Here is an 11568-nt window from a genome sequence, read left to right as displayed (position 1 = left end):
TGTGAGCCACCATGTGGTTGCTGGGATTTGAACTCAGAACCTTTGGAAGAGCAGTCGGTGCTCTTACCTAATGAGCCATCTCACCAGGTCTTAATTATGGTTGACTCCTGAAGTCCAGCAGTGTAAATTTTTTGTTCTTCTTAACCTTCGGAGTCTTATGAGTCAGAGCTCAGATTTTATTCAGTAATGCAACCTTCCACTTTTCCACCCTAACAGTTTCTCCAGCAGAGTCTGTCTATCCTATCTTCAGTGTTTCTTCAGTGAGCACAAAAAGGTAGGAATTATTTTTGCTTTAATTAATTAATTTAATTATATAGGTTTCTTTTTTAATATAATGCTACATCATTTTTTTCCTTACTACTAAGGGGCAATAATAATAATAATATTGAGAAGATGAGATTAGTTTCTTTTTTATTACAGATGGAATAGATTTTCATGAACTGGAGTAAAATAATTGTTACATTATTACATAGTACCTAGCCTGTAGTAATTAGTTTACTATTTCACTTAAAGATCCTCAGACAATCTAGAAGGTAAACATGATTAGTATTGTTATAATTGTAATCATCTCATCTGAGGAAACAGGAATTTAGCCACCATTGCACAGTTAGTAGGTCATCAGTGCTGGGACCAGGAATAAAATTGACATTTGAATCAAAAGCCCATTGGGTTATATTTCCTCCCCTAGATGACAATATAGTAACAATAACTAAATTTTAATGAACATTTATAATCATGATATAGGTACTAGTAGCTTCCATTTTACAGATGGGAGAAATTGTGGCCAGAGAGGTAATAGTAGTTTAGTGCTGTTAACTCATGGCTAAATACTGTGATGGGGAGGTGGTGTGTGTAGGTAGAGAACATGACAAGTAGAAGGTCTAAGTTTTGTGTTGTCTGAACATCTTACTAAAAAAAAAAAGTTTGATTTTTTTTTTTTTTTTTTTTTTTTTTCTTCACCCATTTGTTGTTGAATGTCTAGGTAGGTATTCAGAAAAGAAATTTTGGGCCTGGTCTCCTGTACCTATGTGTATGTGGGGTGTGTGTGTGTGTGTGTGTGTGTGTGTACATTAATGTGGGCACTTGTTTACCTGTATACACAAGCCTGTGGAAGCCAGAGGTCACCCTGGGTGATATTCCTAAGGAGCTGCCACTGTACTTTCTGAGGCAGGATTTCTCACTCAAGTGCCAAAGTAAAATGTTGCATCCTAATATGCTGGTGACTGTGGTTGCCATGGGTTGTAATATTCAACATTAGCATCTGTCTAGGAATTTCTTTATACTTAAGTGAATAGATATTGTCCTAAGATTGACAGAGAGAGTAAAGTCCATTTTTAAAGTGCAGTTATCTTCCAAAGCAATTCTCTCTATGTGTCTAATACTCCAGAGGAGAGTTCTTGGGCTGTCAGTCATATCTGGATCTGAGTCTCGACACTGAGTTTACTTGAGTAGGTGATTACTTACTTCTGGGGCCTGGGGTTTCTTACTTATATTTACTGACTTTCTCTTTCAAGGTCTCTACCTGAAGAACCGTCTTCTGTGGGATCTACCACATGTACTAACTTCTTGAAACAGACAAACGTACAGAAAAATATTAATTCCAGAGATATTCCAAATAAAGGAGGAAAAGACCAGTTCGTCATTGTGAGTAAATTTTAAATGAAGGTCTTTCCACACATGGCACGTGCAGTCAGTATTTCACAATAGTTATCTTGAGTTGTAGATTTCCAAGTTTGTAATTGCCAGTTTTGTTGTGGTACCATTCAAAGCTAGCCAGTACTCTGGAGCTCACAGTTTTGGGCAGTGCTAGTATTTGAGTAGGAGCTTTGAATGGCTTGTTTCCAGGTAAGAAAATTCTTGATCAACAAAAGATGCGGTGGAAATAGCAACATTAAATTAGAGCTAAGTTTAGCAAACTGTGGCCATGGACTGTATTCAGTTCTATAATCTGTGAGCTGAAAAGTGTAGTTAACGTTTTTTATGTGGTTCTGTTTATTTTTGGTTCTAGGAATTGAGCCTGATGGTCTCATTCATGGATAGGCAAGGCTGCCGCTGAACTACATTGCACCAGAGGCTTTTCATTTTGAGAAAGAATCTCACTATGTTGCCCAAGTTGGCCTTAAACTCTAAATCTTCCTACCTCTGCCTCTGAGGCGGTTGTAATTATAAGCCTGTCCCTCCAGGCCAGGCTTTCAGAAGTTCTGAACCGGGCTGGAGAGATGGCTCAGCGGGTTAAGAGCACTGACTGCTCCTCCAAAGGTCCTGAGTTCAAATCCCAGCAACCATATGGTGGCTCACAACCACCCGTAATGAGATCTGACGCCTTCTTCTGGTGCGTCTGGAGACAGCTACAGTATACTTACATATAATAATAAATAAATCTTAAAAAAAAAAAAGATTTAAAAAAAAAAAAAGAAGTTCTGAAGCAAAGAGAAGAATATATAACTATATTAGTTAACTTTTTGTTGGTACATAAACTACCATGACTTATAGAAGAAAGTTTATTTTGGCTTCCGGTTCCAAGGGAAGGCATAATGATAAGGAAAATATAATGGGCAGACAGAAGGGAAAGTTGGCAGGTCACATTTTAGCCTCCCACAGGAAGCAGAGACTACAGCAAGTAGTAGTCTATAAGCTTTCAAAGCCTGCCCCCCCCACCCCTACCCTAGTGATGGACTTCCTGCAGGAAGGCTGCACCTCCTAAAGATTCCATAATCTCCACAAACTGCCCACCAACCGTGCACCAAATATTCAAATACATTTCTTATTCAAATACAACAGTGGCAAGTCTGAAAAGCCTGAAGTATTTACTTCTACCTTTTGACCAAAAAACCTGCCAATCAGTCTTAAACAATAATTCAGAATCTAGTTTTTTGGTTTTTCAAGATAGGGTTTCCCCATATAGCCCTGGCTGTCCTGGTACTCACTTTGTAGACCGGGCTGGCCTCTAACTCAGAAATCCACCTGCTTCTTCCTCCCTAGTGCTGGGATTAAAGGCATGCGCCACCACTGCCCAGCTAGTATTTTCAATGACATTAAAAACAGTGGTTTATGAAAGTGGAATTCATAGAGCCATATCAACTCTTGAGGCAAAGAATTTAATATTTACAGGTAAAGAATTTAACACTCCAGATGACTTAAGGCAAAAACCACTCTGATTAATACAGAATGTTATCCCTTCTGTTTAAAATGAGGCCTTTTCTTTTTCTTGGCCTTTTGTGTGAGCCCTTCCTAAAGAAGGTCTATTTTTCACCCAGTTCTTTTGTTTGCTTGCTTGCTTGTTCTTCAATTGTAGGATGCAGGTCAGAAACATTTTGGGACGACTATGTGTAAGTCTTGTGGCATGATCTATACTGCTTCCAACCCTGAAGATGAAATGCAACATCTCCAACATCACCACCGATTTCTGGAAGGAATTAAATACGTGGTGAGTCAAGAAGTCTTTCAGTTTGTTCTGAAGGTATAACGGTATGAAAGAAGGCATTTGTACCATAATTGTTAAAAGATCTATATATCCATAAATACTTCATTGCTTGCAGTAGAAGCTAACTGGGCATGTTAGCTCCCACCTGTGATCCCAGCATTTAGGAAGAGATTGAGTGAGGCATAAGAATCATTGTGAGTTCAGATTCAGTCTTGGGTACATAATGAGTTTCAAGCCAGTCTGTCAGTTTGGACTATAAGAGTGAGACACTGGCTGGGCAGTGGTGGTGCACGCCTTTAATCCCAGCACTTGGGAAGCAGAGGCAGGCGGATCTCTGAGTTCAAGGCCAGCTTGGTCTACAGAGTGAGTTCCAGGACAACCAGGGCTACAGAGACATCTTGTCTCAAAAAAACAAAGGAAAAAAAAAAGTGAGACACTATCTTAAGAAAACAAACATAACAGGCTGTAGAAAGTTTAGAGAGTTAAGAGTGCTAGCTGCACTAGATGTGGCTACATAGGAACCCCAGAGCTGTAAGAGGGAATATGCAGGAGAGCAAGTATTCAAATGCATTATCGTGTGGGAGACATTTCACATTCAAACATGACTTGGGTAAGACCTATGCAGAATTCATGAAAGGAAAAAGCATTTGAGCCTCAGGATTATATGAGCTTCTCTCTCTCTCTCCGTGTGATACTCTCTCTTTCTCTCTGCCTCTCTCTCCAGTCTATTTGTATCCTCTCTTCTATAATCTTCCACTTCTTGGAGCTCAGCTTACTGCCTAGCCACCTACATCAGATAGGTCTTCTTCAGGTCCAGTGCAGGCTACAGCTGCTATGAGTTGTAGAAATATAGTTGCTGTGTCATACCCAGAAGATGGCACTTCACAGCTCCCCAGCTTATTCTTCGCTCTTCATATTTTCTCCTCTGCGATGTTCTCTGAGCCTTGGAGGGATTGGTATAAATGTCCTGTTAGAGCTAAACGCTCATCAGTGCCTTGTTCTCAACACCCTGAACAGCTGTGGGTACTCTGCACCATTCACTGCAGAGAGAACAATCACTGTGACTCTTTAATACAGTTCCTGTACCATAAGATTATTGTAAGAAAACTTAAATTCTAGTTAGGCTGTATAAAAGACACAGAGTCACAATATTTATTTACAAGCTATAAATCTAGTTTTGGCAGGTTTGGAGCTATTCTAACTTAACATCTCAGCCTTAAGTCCCTCGTTATTGCTGTTTCACCTGGCCAAGTGCTCATGGTGGCCTTGTGCTCATGGAGGCCTCCTCCTCCTCCTTTTCTCTTTCTCTTGTTTTGCCTCATACCCTTCATTCCATCCTCAAGTCCTGCCCAAACACAGGCCTTTATTAACCAGTTAACTAAGTTGGGGAGCAAACTTTGCACAACAAAAGCTGGTAAGCTGGTGAGAATTCACTTGTCTTGGGGCAACCAGATCTTGTGGTACAGAATTTAGCATATGAATACATAACAGCACCAGAGCAACCCCCAAGAGGTTAGTTTCATTGCTACTGCTACAGGTCAAATGTAAGTATCTGACATTTCTGATGATTTTGTAACCTCTGTGAAAAGGATCTTGACCCATAGGTTGAAAACCACTGGTCTACACCATGGGTAGTCAAGGCCAGAACCTCCATCTTGCCTTTCTGGTCACTCATTGCTTGACCATCTGTCGTCTCCTGACTAAAGTATTTTACATGTTCCGTTTATAAATTAACAATGTTTTCTCCTTTGCTTTGGCAGGGCTGGAAAAGAGAACGAGTAGTAGCAGAGTTTTGGGATGGGAAGATTGTGTTGGTCCTGCCTCGTGATCCAAGTTATGCTATCAAAAAGGTATGTATGGGGTTGTTTTTCTCTCTCTTCTCTCAAGAAAAGCATCAGTGAAATGTGAACTGCTTTCCTGGTGTGCCAATAGCCTAGTTGCATAGACTTAAGTGTGTTCATGCCTGGCTTGTACTTGGTCTGGTCTGGTCTGGTCTGGTCTGGTCTTGGTCTGATGTGTTGTTCTCTGTTGGTGTTGCTTCTGTTTCCTGAATTGAATGTGGCCTACAGGAATGATAAAGCTAAAGCACATCTGCCTGGGGCTCTGACTCCTCCTCTTTGCTAGGATTCTGAATGTGTTCAAAGCATTCTTTAAGAATAGCCTTTTCCCTAAGTATCAGGGGTGTGCATCAATTCTGAAATAAGTTTGAGGGAATATAATTTTAGAAAATAGAGGTGATAAAAGCTAAATAATGGTGATCTTGTTTCGTAAGGATACACATATTTAGTTTTTATTGTGATTTTTAAAAGAAATTCTTCTTCTGGTTTTTAACCCTGTTAGGTAGAAGATGTCCAAGAACTTGTGGATCTGGAATTGGGTTTCCAGCAGGTGGTTCCCATGTGTCCAAACAAAACCAAAACCTTCCTCTTTATTGATGAAAAGAGAGTAGTTGGATGTTTAATTGCGGAACCCATCAAACAGGTGTGTTGTATGTCTTTTACATTTTTAAGGTGTCTTTGTGATTAAATTCATTCATTTATACTGCATTTAGTATTTTGTCTATAATATAAGTGTAAGTAAAATAAGTCTGTTTTTGTGTAGCCATTTCCCTATCTGGGAGTATAAAAGGTAGTGATTTTTATGTAAGACTCTGTAGACCTAAGTTATTACATTGCAGCTCAGCAGATGTATTTTACAAAATAATCATTACTCATTCCTCACTTAAAATATTTATTTGTGCTGGGCAGTGGTGGCGCACGCCTTTAATCCTAGCACTTGGGAGGCAGAGGCAGGCAGATTTCTGAGTTCGGGGCAAGCCTGATCTACAGAGTAAGTTCCAGGACAGCCAGGGCTACACAGAGCCCTGTCTCCAAAAGCCAAAAAACAAACAAAAAATAAATGTTTGTTTGTTGATTTATTTATTTATTTATTATAAAGGCACTGTCTCTAGCTCTGACTAGCCTGGAACTCAGAGGTCTTCCTGCTTCTGCTTCCCAAGTCTGGGACTAAAGGTGCATGTCTCTGTGCCAAACTACAGTCTATTTTAGACACTAATTAGCAGTGTATTCTTATTAAAAGAGAAAAGCAGTTTGTGTGTATTATCAGTAAAGTGCAAATATTTGTAAATCATTTGTCAGTCATACCTAATAAAATTGGTGCTGGGAAAGAATGCCAAGAAACCACTTTTACTAACAATAAAAGAACCCAAAGAACAGTAGAACATTTGAGTAGCATCCACAGGGTTCAAGGTTTCATCCCAGGGGTGTGTGTGTGTGTGTGTGTGTGTGTGTGTGTGTGTGTGTGTGTGTGTGTGTGTGTGTGTTTGTGTGTTTGTGTGTTTGTGTGTTTGTGTGTGTGTATACACATGTGTACGTACTTGAAAATTGTTAGCTAGGCAGTGGTGGTGCCTTTGATCCCAGCACTTGGGAAGCAGAGGCAGATCTCTTGAGTTCGAGGCTACCGTTGTCTATGTACTGAGTTCCAGGATAGCCAAGGCTGTAACAACAACAATAATAATGGAGGAGGAAGAAGAATGTTGAAATTACAACTTTAATGTTTTCCTCACAGGAAAATACATATGATGATAAAAATGTTAACTGCCTTGATTTAGTTACCTCATAATGTCACCATAGATTAAAACACCAGGTTGTTTTTTGAAAGAAACTCTATGCATTTGATTCTGTGAGCTTTGGAAGTTGTGATCTGCCTCAGTCTCATGTGTATATGTTTCAGGGCTGTGACACTGGATGTGGCTTACCTACAGCTTAACTATAACCCTATACATGCATATATACATTTAAACATATAAACATGTAGAGGCCTTAGGTAGAATTTATTGTATCTAATTGAATCATTGACAAGTTTCAGACTCTGTATTTTTTTAGATTGTGCAAAATCCACCATTTTGTAATGGCTGGTTGGCATGTACTATGGGTCCATCCATTTGCCCCAGATGACAAGATTTCATTTTATAGTTGAATAGAATTTCCTCAGCTGTTTTATTTCATTCATTGATAGACACCTTGGATTTTGTGTGTGAAGCTGCAGTGAACCTCCCACATTTTCTTCTGGAGACATACCCTGAAGTGGTTGCACTGAGTCATATGGTTTTTGTTGCTTTAATTTTGGTGTGTTTGAGAGACTTTCGTACTGTTTCCATTATTGACTGTTACAATAGTATTGAACATTTCTTCAGACACCTGTGAGAGACTTGTTAGGTCCTTTTTCAGAAGGTGTAGTCAGGCCCTTGTTCTACTTTTAAAATTGTATTATTGTGTACGTGATGTATGAGAGAGTGGCCTGTGTGGGGTTCTTTTCCTTCCACTGTGAAATCTGGGAGGAAATTTAGGTTGTCAGTTTTGTATAGCAAGTGCTTTTCCTATTGAACCATCTTGTTGAACCGTTGATCCATTTTAAAATTTGGGTTATTTTCTTGCTCTATTCAGTTGAGTTCTTTGTATATTTTAGACTTTAACCTTCTGATGTATGCAATTTGTAGATATTTTCCCTAAGTTGTCTTTCCTCATATTGTGTCCTTTCCTTTGCTGAAGGTTTCTAGTTTAATTTCATCTGTGGTTCATGACCAAGGGATCCAGTACCCTCTCTTAACCTCTGCAGAAATCAAATACCAAAGTGCACATATATACATACAGAAAGAACACTCATATGCATAAATATGATTTAAGAAGTAACAAAATGCTATTTTTTGTGGATTAACTATAATCAGGCTTTGTTTGAAGTTTGGATTTTTGTTTGCTTTTTGAAAGAAAAGTCAACTTGTCTGTGTGTTTAGCTGTAGACACTTCTGTGTGTCATTGCAGGCCTTTCGTGTCCTGTCAGAACCAGGTGCCACTAAAGAATGTTCTAGAGCTTGGCGGTGTTCAGATGTGCCAGAACCTGCAATTTGTGGAATAAGTAGAATCTGGGTCTTCAGACTAAATAGAAGAAAACGCATTGCAAGACGACTCGTTGACACTGTCAGGTAAGGAGACAGAATAGCTTTAGACCTTGCACAATGACTTATTAGCTTTCCCAGAACCTTCCTTAGCTCACAAGCAAAATAGAATTTTGCTAAAACACTTTTTTATAAATACTGTCAAAGTCAGACTAAGGCAGGTGTTAACATTTGAAGGAAATACCCGATATATATTCCACGCCAAGCCTAAGTGTAATTCCTTCCTTCCTTCCTTTCGCCTTTCCTTCCCTTTCCTCTTCTTTCTCTCTTTCCTTCTTTTTTTTTCTTTCTTTCTTGCCTTTATTTTTTAAAGATGAGGTTCATAGTTGAGATAGTTCATTATTGAACTTGGCTGGCCTTGAACTACTGATCTTCTGCTTCGGTTGCTAGAATTGCAAACATGTACCACTATGCCCCCCTCATTTTGTCTTTCTTTTTATGTATGTGTTTGTATACAAGTCTGTGTGGATATAAGCCATGTGGGTGCAGTGTTTAAAGGCCAAAAGGGAATATCAAGTTTGGAGCTGGAGTTACAGGTAGTTGTGAGCCAAATATGAATACTGGGAAACCAAACTCCAGTCCTCTGCTAGAGCAGTACTATTACAGTTACAGACATTACTGTGACAAAACAGTATCACTAAGACAACTTATAAAAGCAAGCATTTAATTTGGGGGCTCATGGTTCCAGAGGGTTAGGGTCTATAACCACCAGTAAGCAGGTTGGAAGGCATAGCCAGTCCTAGAGCAGTATGTGAGAGTTTACATCTCATCCGCAAGCATCAGTCAGAGAAAGCTAACTGGAAATGACATGGGCTTTTGAAATATCAAAACTGGTCCCTAATGACACTCTTCCTCCAACAAGGACACACCTCCTCATTCTTCCCAAATAGTTCTATCAGCTAGGGACTAAGTATTCAAATATATGAGCATATGGGGCCATTCTCTTTCAAACTACCACAAGTACATATGGACTACTAACCAGTGAGCCATTTCTTCTATCTCTTCCCCTCCACCCCTTCCACCATTTATTTTTCTTACATTTATGTTCCTACCTAACCACAGAATGGTCAATCAAGTTCAAGAAACTTAGCATTAATATCATCTTTATCTAGTTGGTAGTCCAGGTTTCGTTTTCCTCACTTATTTCAAATACCTTTCACTAGTTTTGGTTTTTAATGCAGGATCACATTGTATTTCCTTATTCCTTCCACTCTGTGGACCTTTTGAGTTTCTCATGTGAGATGATGTCACATCATGTCTAAACCCAAGGCATTTTGTTATCAGAAATAGTAGTTTTAGTCAATTACTTATATTGTTGTATTAGTGTTTCATTTAAACCCAAAATCTTAGTTTATAAATGGTCTTTTCCTTTTCCTTTTTTTCCCTATAGGAATTGCTTCATGTTTGGCTGTTTCCTCAGCACTAATGAAATTGCATTTTCTGACCCAACACCAGATGGCAAATTATTTGCAACTAAGTACTGCAACACCCCGAATTTCCTTGTATATAATTTTCATAGCTAAAGCCAATTTCAACCACAAATTTGGTACTATGTGGGAAAGTTCAGCTGGATAGAAACTAATTATCAGAATGAAAATCATAAGCCTGTACACATGTACATACTAGGTTTTTTTTCTTTATGTGTTAGATTTGTGGAGGATTGTTTGGGATTCAAAGACAAAAAGATCTTTGTATACATTCTTAATTCTGAAAAACTTTACAGCAAGGTGGCTTTTACAGAAACTTGGCTACTTTATAAGGAACACATGAACACACTTTTAGACCATGCTGTCTCATGCTTATCAGTAAAATCTAAACACAGGCCAAAAGATAATTCCTGAATTCCTTTTGTAGCAATCCCACTTTACAAGCATACTCTAGCAGCTACATTGAAAATACTTAAAAGTATTTTGAATTTCTGATTTGTAATAAAGCACGAATTATCTTATATCTACTTATATAAAATGATTCCATATCCCTTAAAAAGTGAATCAAAAGCGTGCTTATAAAATTTAAGACTATTTGGCACTGTTACTGATTTTTTTTTTTTTAATTACATGAAAATGCTGGTAGATAATTGAAGTCATGAATCAGACTAATGGACATAAGAAACATAATTACCTTATGGGATACTCTACACCGAAGTGCACTCAGATGTTTTGAATTTGGATACTTATTTGTAAAGCAGAAAATTCAGGTTGTTTTAATTCTTAAAGGTCATTTAACTGATACCTGGCATGAGACATAAAGGTTTTCTTTTTTTGTGTTTTTTTGTTTTATATTATTGATTGTTGTAAAATTGGTTCATCTTTAGTCTAATTTGCCTGTAATACTTCCAAAAATAGTGAGGAAATGTTAAAATTATAATTATGCAAACATTTAAATTCTATTTTCTGTACAAAATCTCTTTAAGTGTTTTATTATAAATTTTATTAACATTTCATTGCTCAATGACTTGTGAGAAGTCGATTACAATTGTTTTTTATAATTGTTACTAGTGTATGTGTGTGTGTGTGCATGCATTTCAAGGTGCCTCCACTAGAAATTAGAGAACAACCCTTGGGAGTCACTTCTCTCCTACCAGAGCTTCCGAGGGTCTTAGTCAGGTAGCCAGGCTTCTGCAAGTATGACATGAAGTGATAATTTGAGTCCATACTAAAAAATGAATTATGGGCAACAGTAAGTTCACATACCCTAAAGCAGACTGCACATTAGGATATAGCCGTGGAAAGGAGGAAAGTGAGCATCGCACTAGCAGGGACCCTGCCAGCGTTAGCAACAGCCATGCTACTGTGTTGATATTTCCTCTGCTACAGCAGAAGGGTATTTACCTTTCTCAAATATAATTCCATGTGAACATGAACTAAACATCAGATCAGTCCTAGTAGACATTGTACAAACGTCATACCCTAAAACTCAAAAGCAATGAAAAACAAAAATCTGAACTTAGTCAAGGGGCCATGGCACCCCCAAGTGTTGCATTTGAATGAGATCTTGGAACAGAAAGTCACTGAACAGTAAATCTGAATAAAATATGGAGTTGAGTTGCATTTCAGATCTGGTTTATTGGGACAGGTACAGTGATGTAAAGTGCTATATGGAAAATGCGGTGTCTATAGGAACTGCCGGGAATAAATCTCAATGAAAGTGCCAGTTATATGTTTGAGTCAATCCACGCTTTATGGCCAGT

General features: G+C 38.4%; 1 protein-coding gene across 1 annotated transcript in view; it reads left to right on the top strand.

Moving 5' to 3' along the window:
* Esco2 (establishment of sister chromatid cohesion N-acetyltransferase 2) overlaps positions 1 to 11428 on the top strand; it is a 16987-nt gene extending 5559 nt beyond the window's left edge. The window contains exons 5-11 of the mRNA XM_031360915.1: positions 217 to 274; positions 1515 to 1644; positions 3296 to 3427; positions 5185 to 5274; positions 5765 to 5905; positions 8245 to 8405; positions 9769 to 11428. Of these exons, the coding sequence (XP_031216775.1) occupies positions 217 to 274; positions 1515 to 1644; positions 3296 to 3427; positions 5185 to 5274; positions 5765 to 5905; positions 8245 to 8405; positions 9769 to 9901 (845 nt within the window). The 3' untranslated portion in view covers positions 9902 to 11428. The remainder of the gene's footprint in view (positions 1 to 216; positions 275 to 1514; positions 1645 to 3295; positions 3428 to 5184; positions 5275 to 5764; positions 5906 to 8244; positions 8406 to 9768) is intronic.
* The last annotated feature ends 140 nt before the right edge of the window (positions 11429 to 11568 follow it).

The sequence above is a fragment of the Mastomys coucha genome, unplaced genomic scaffold (genome assembly GCF_008632895.1).
Source record: "Mastomys coucha isolate ucsf_1 unplaced genomic scaffold, UCSF_Mcou_1 pScaffold9, whole genome shotgun sequence".
Taxonomy (NCBI): domain Eukaryota; kingdom Metazoa; phylum Chordata; class Mammalia; order Rodentia; family Muridae; genus Mastomys; species Mastomys coucha.
This window is presented reverse-complemented; position numbering and strand designations above follow the sequence as displayed.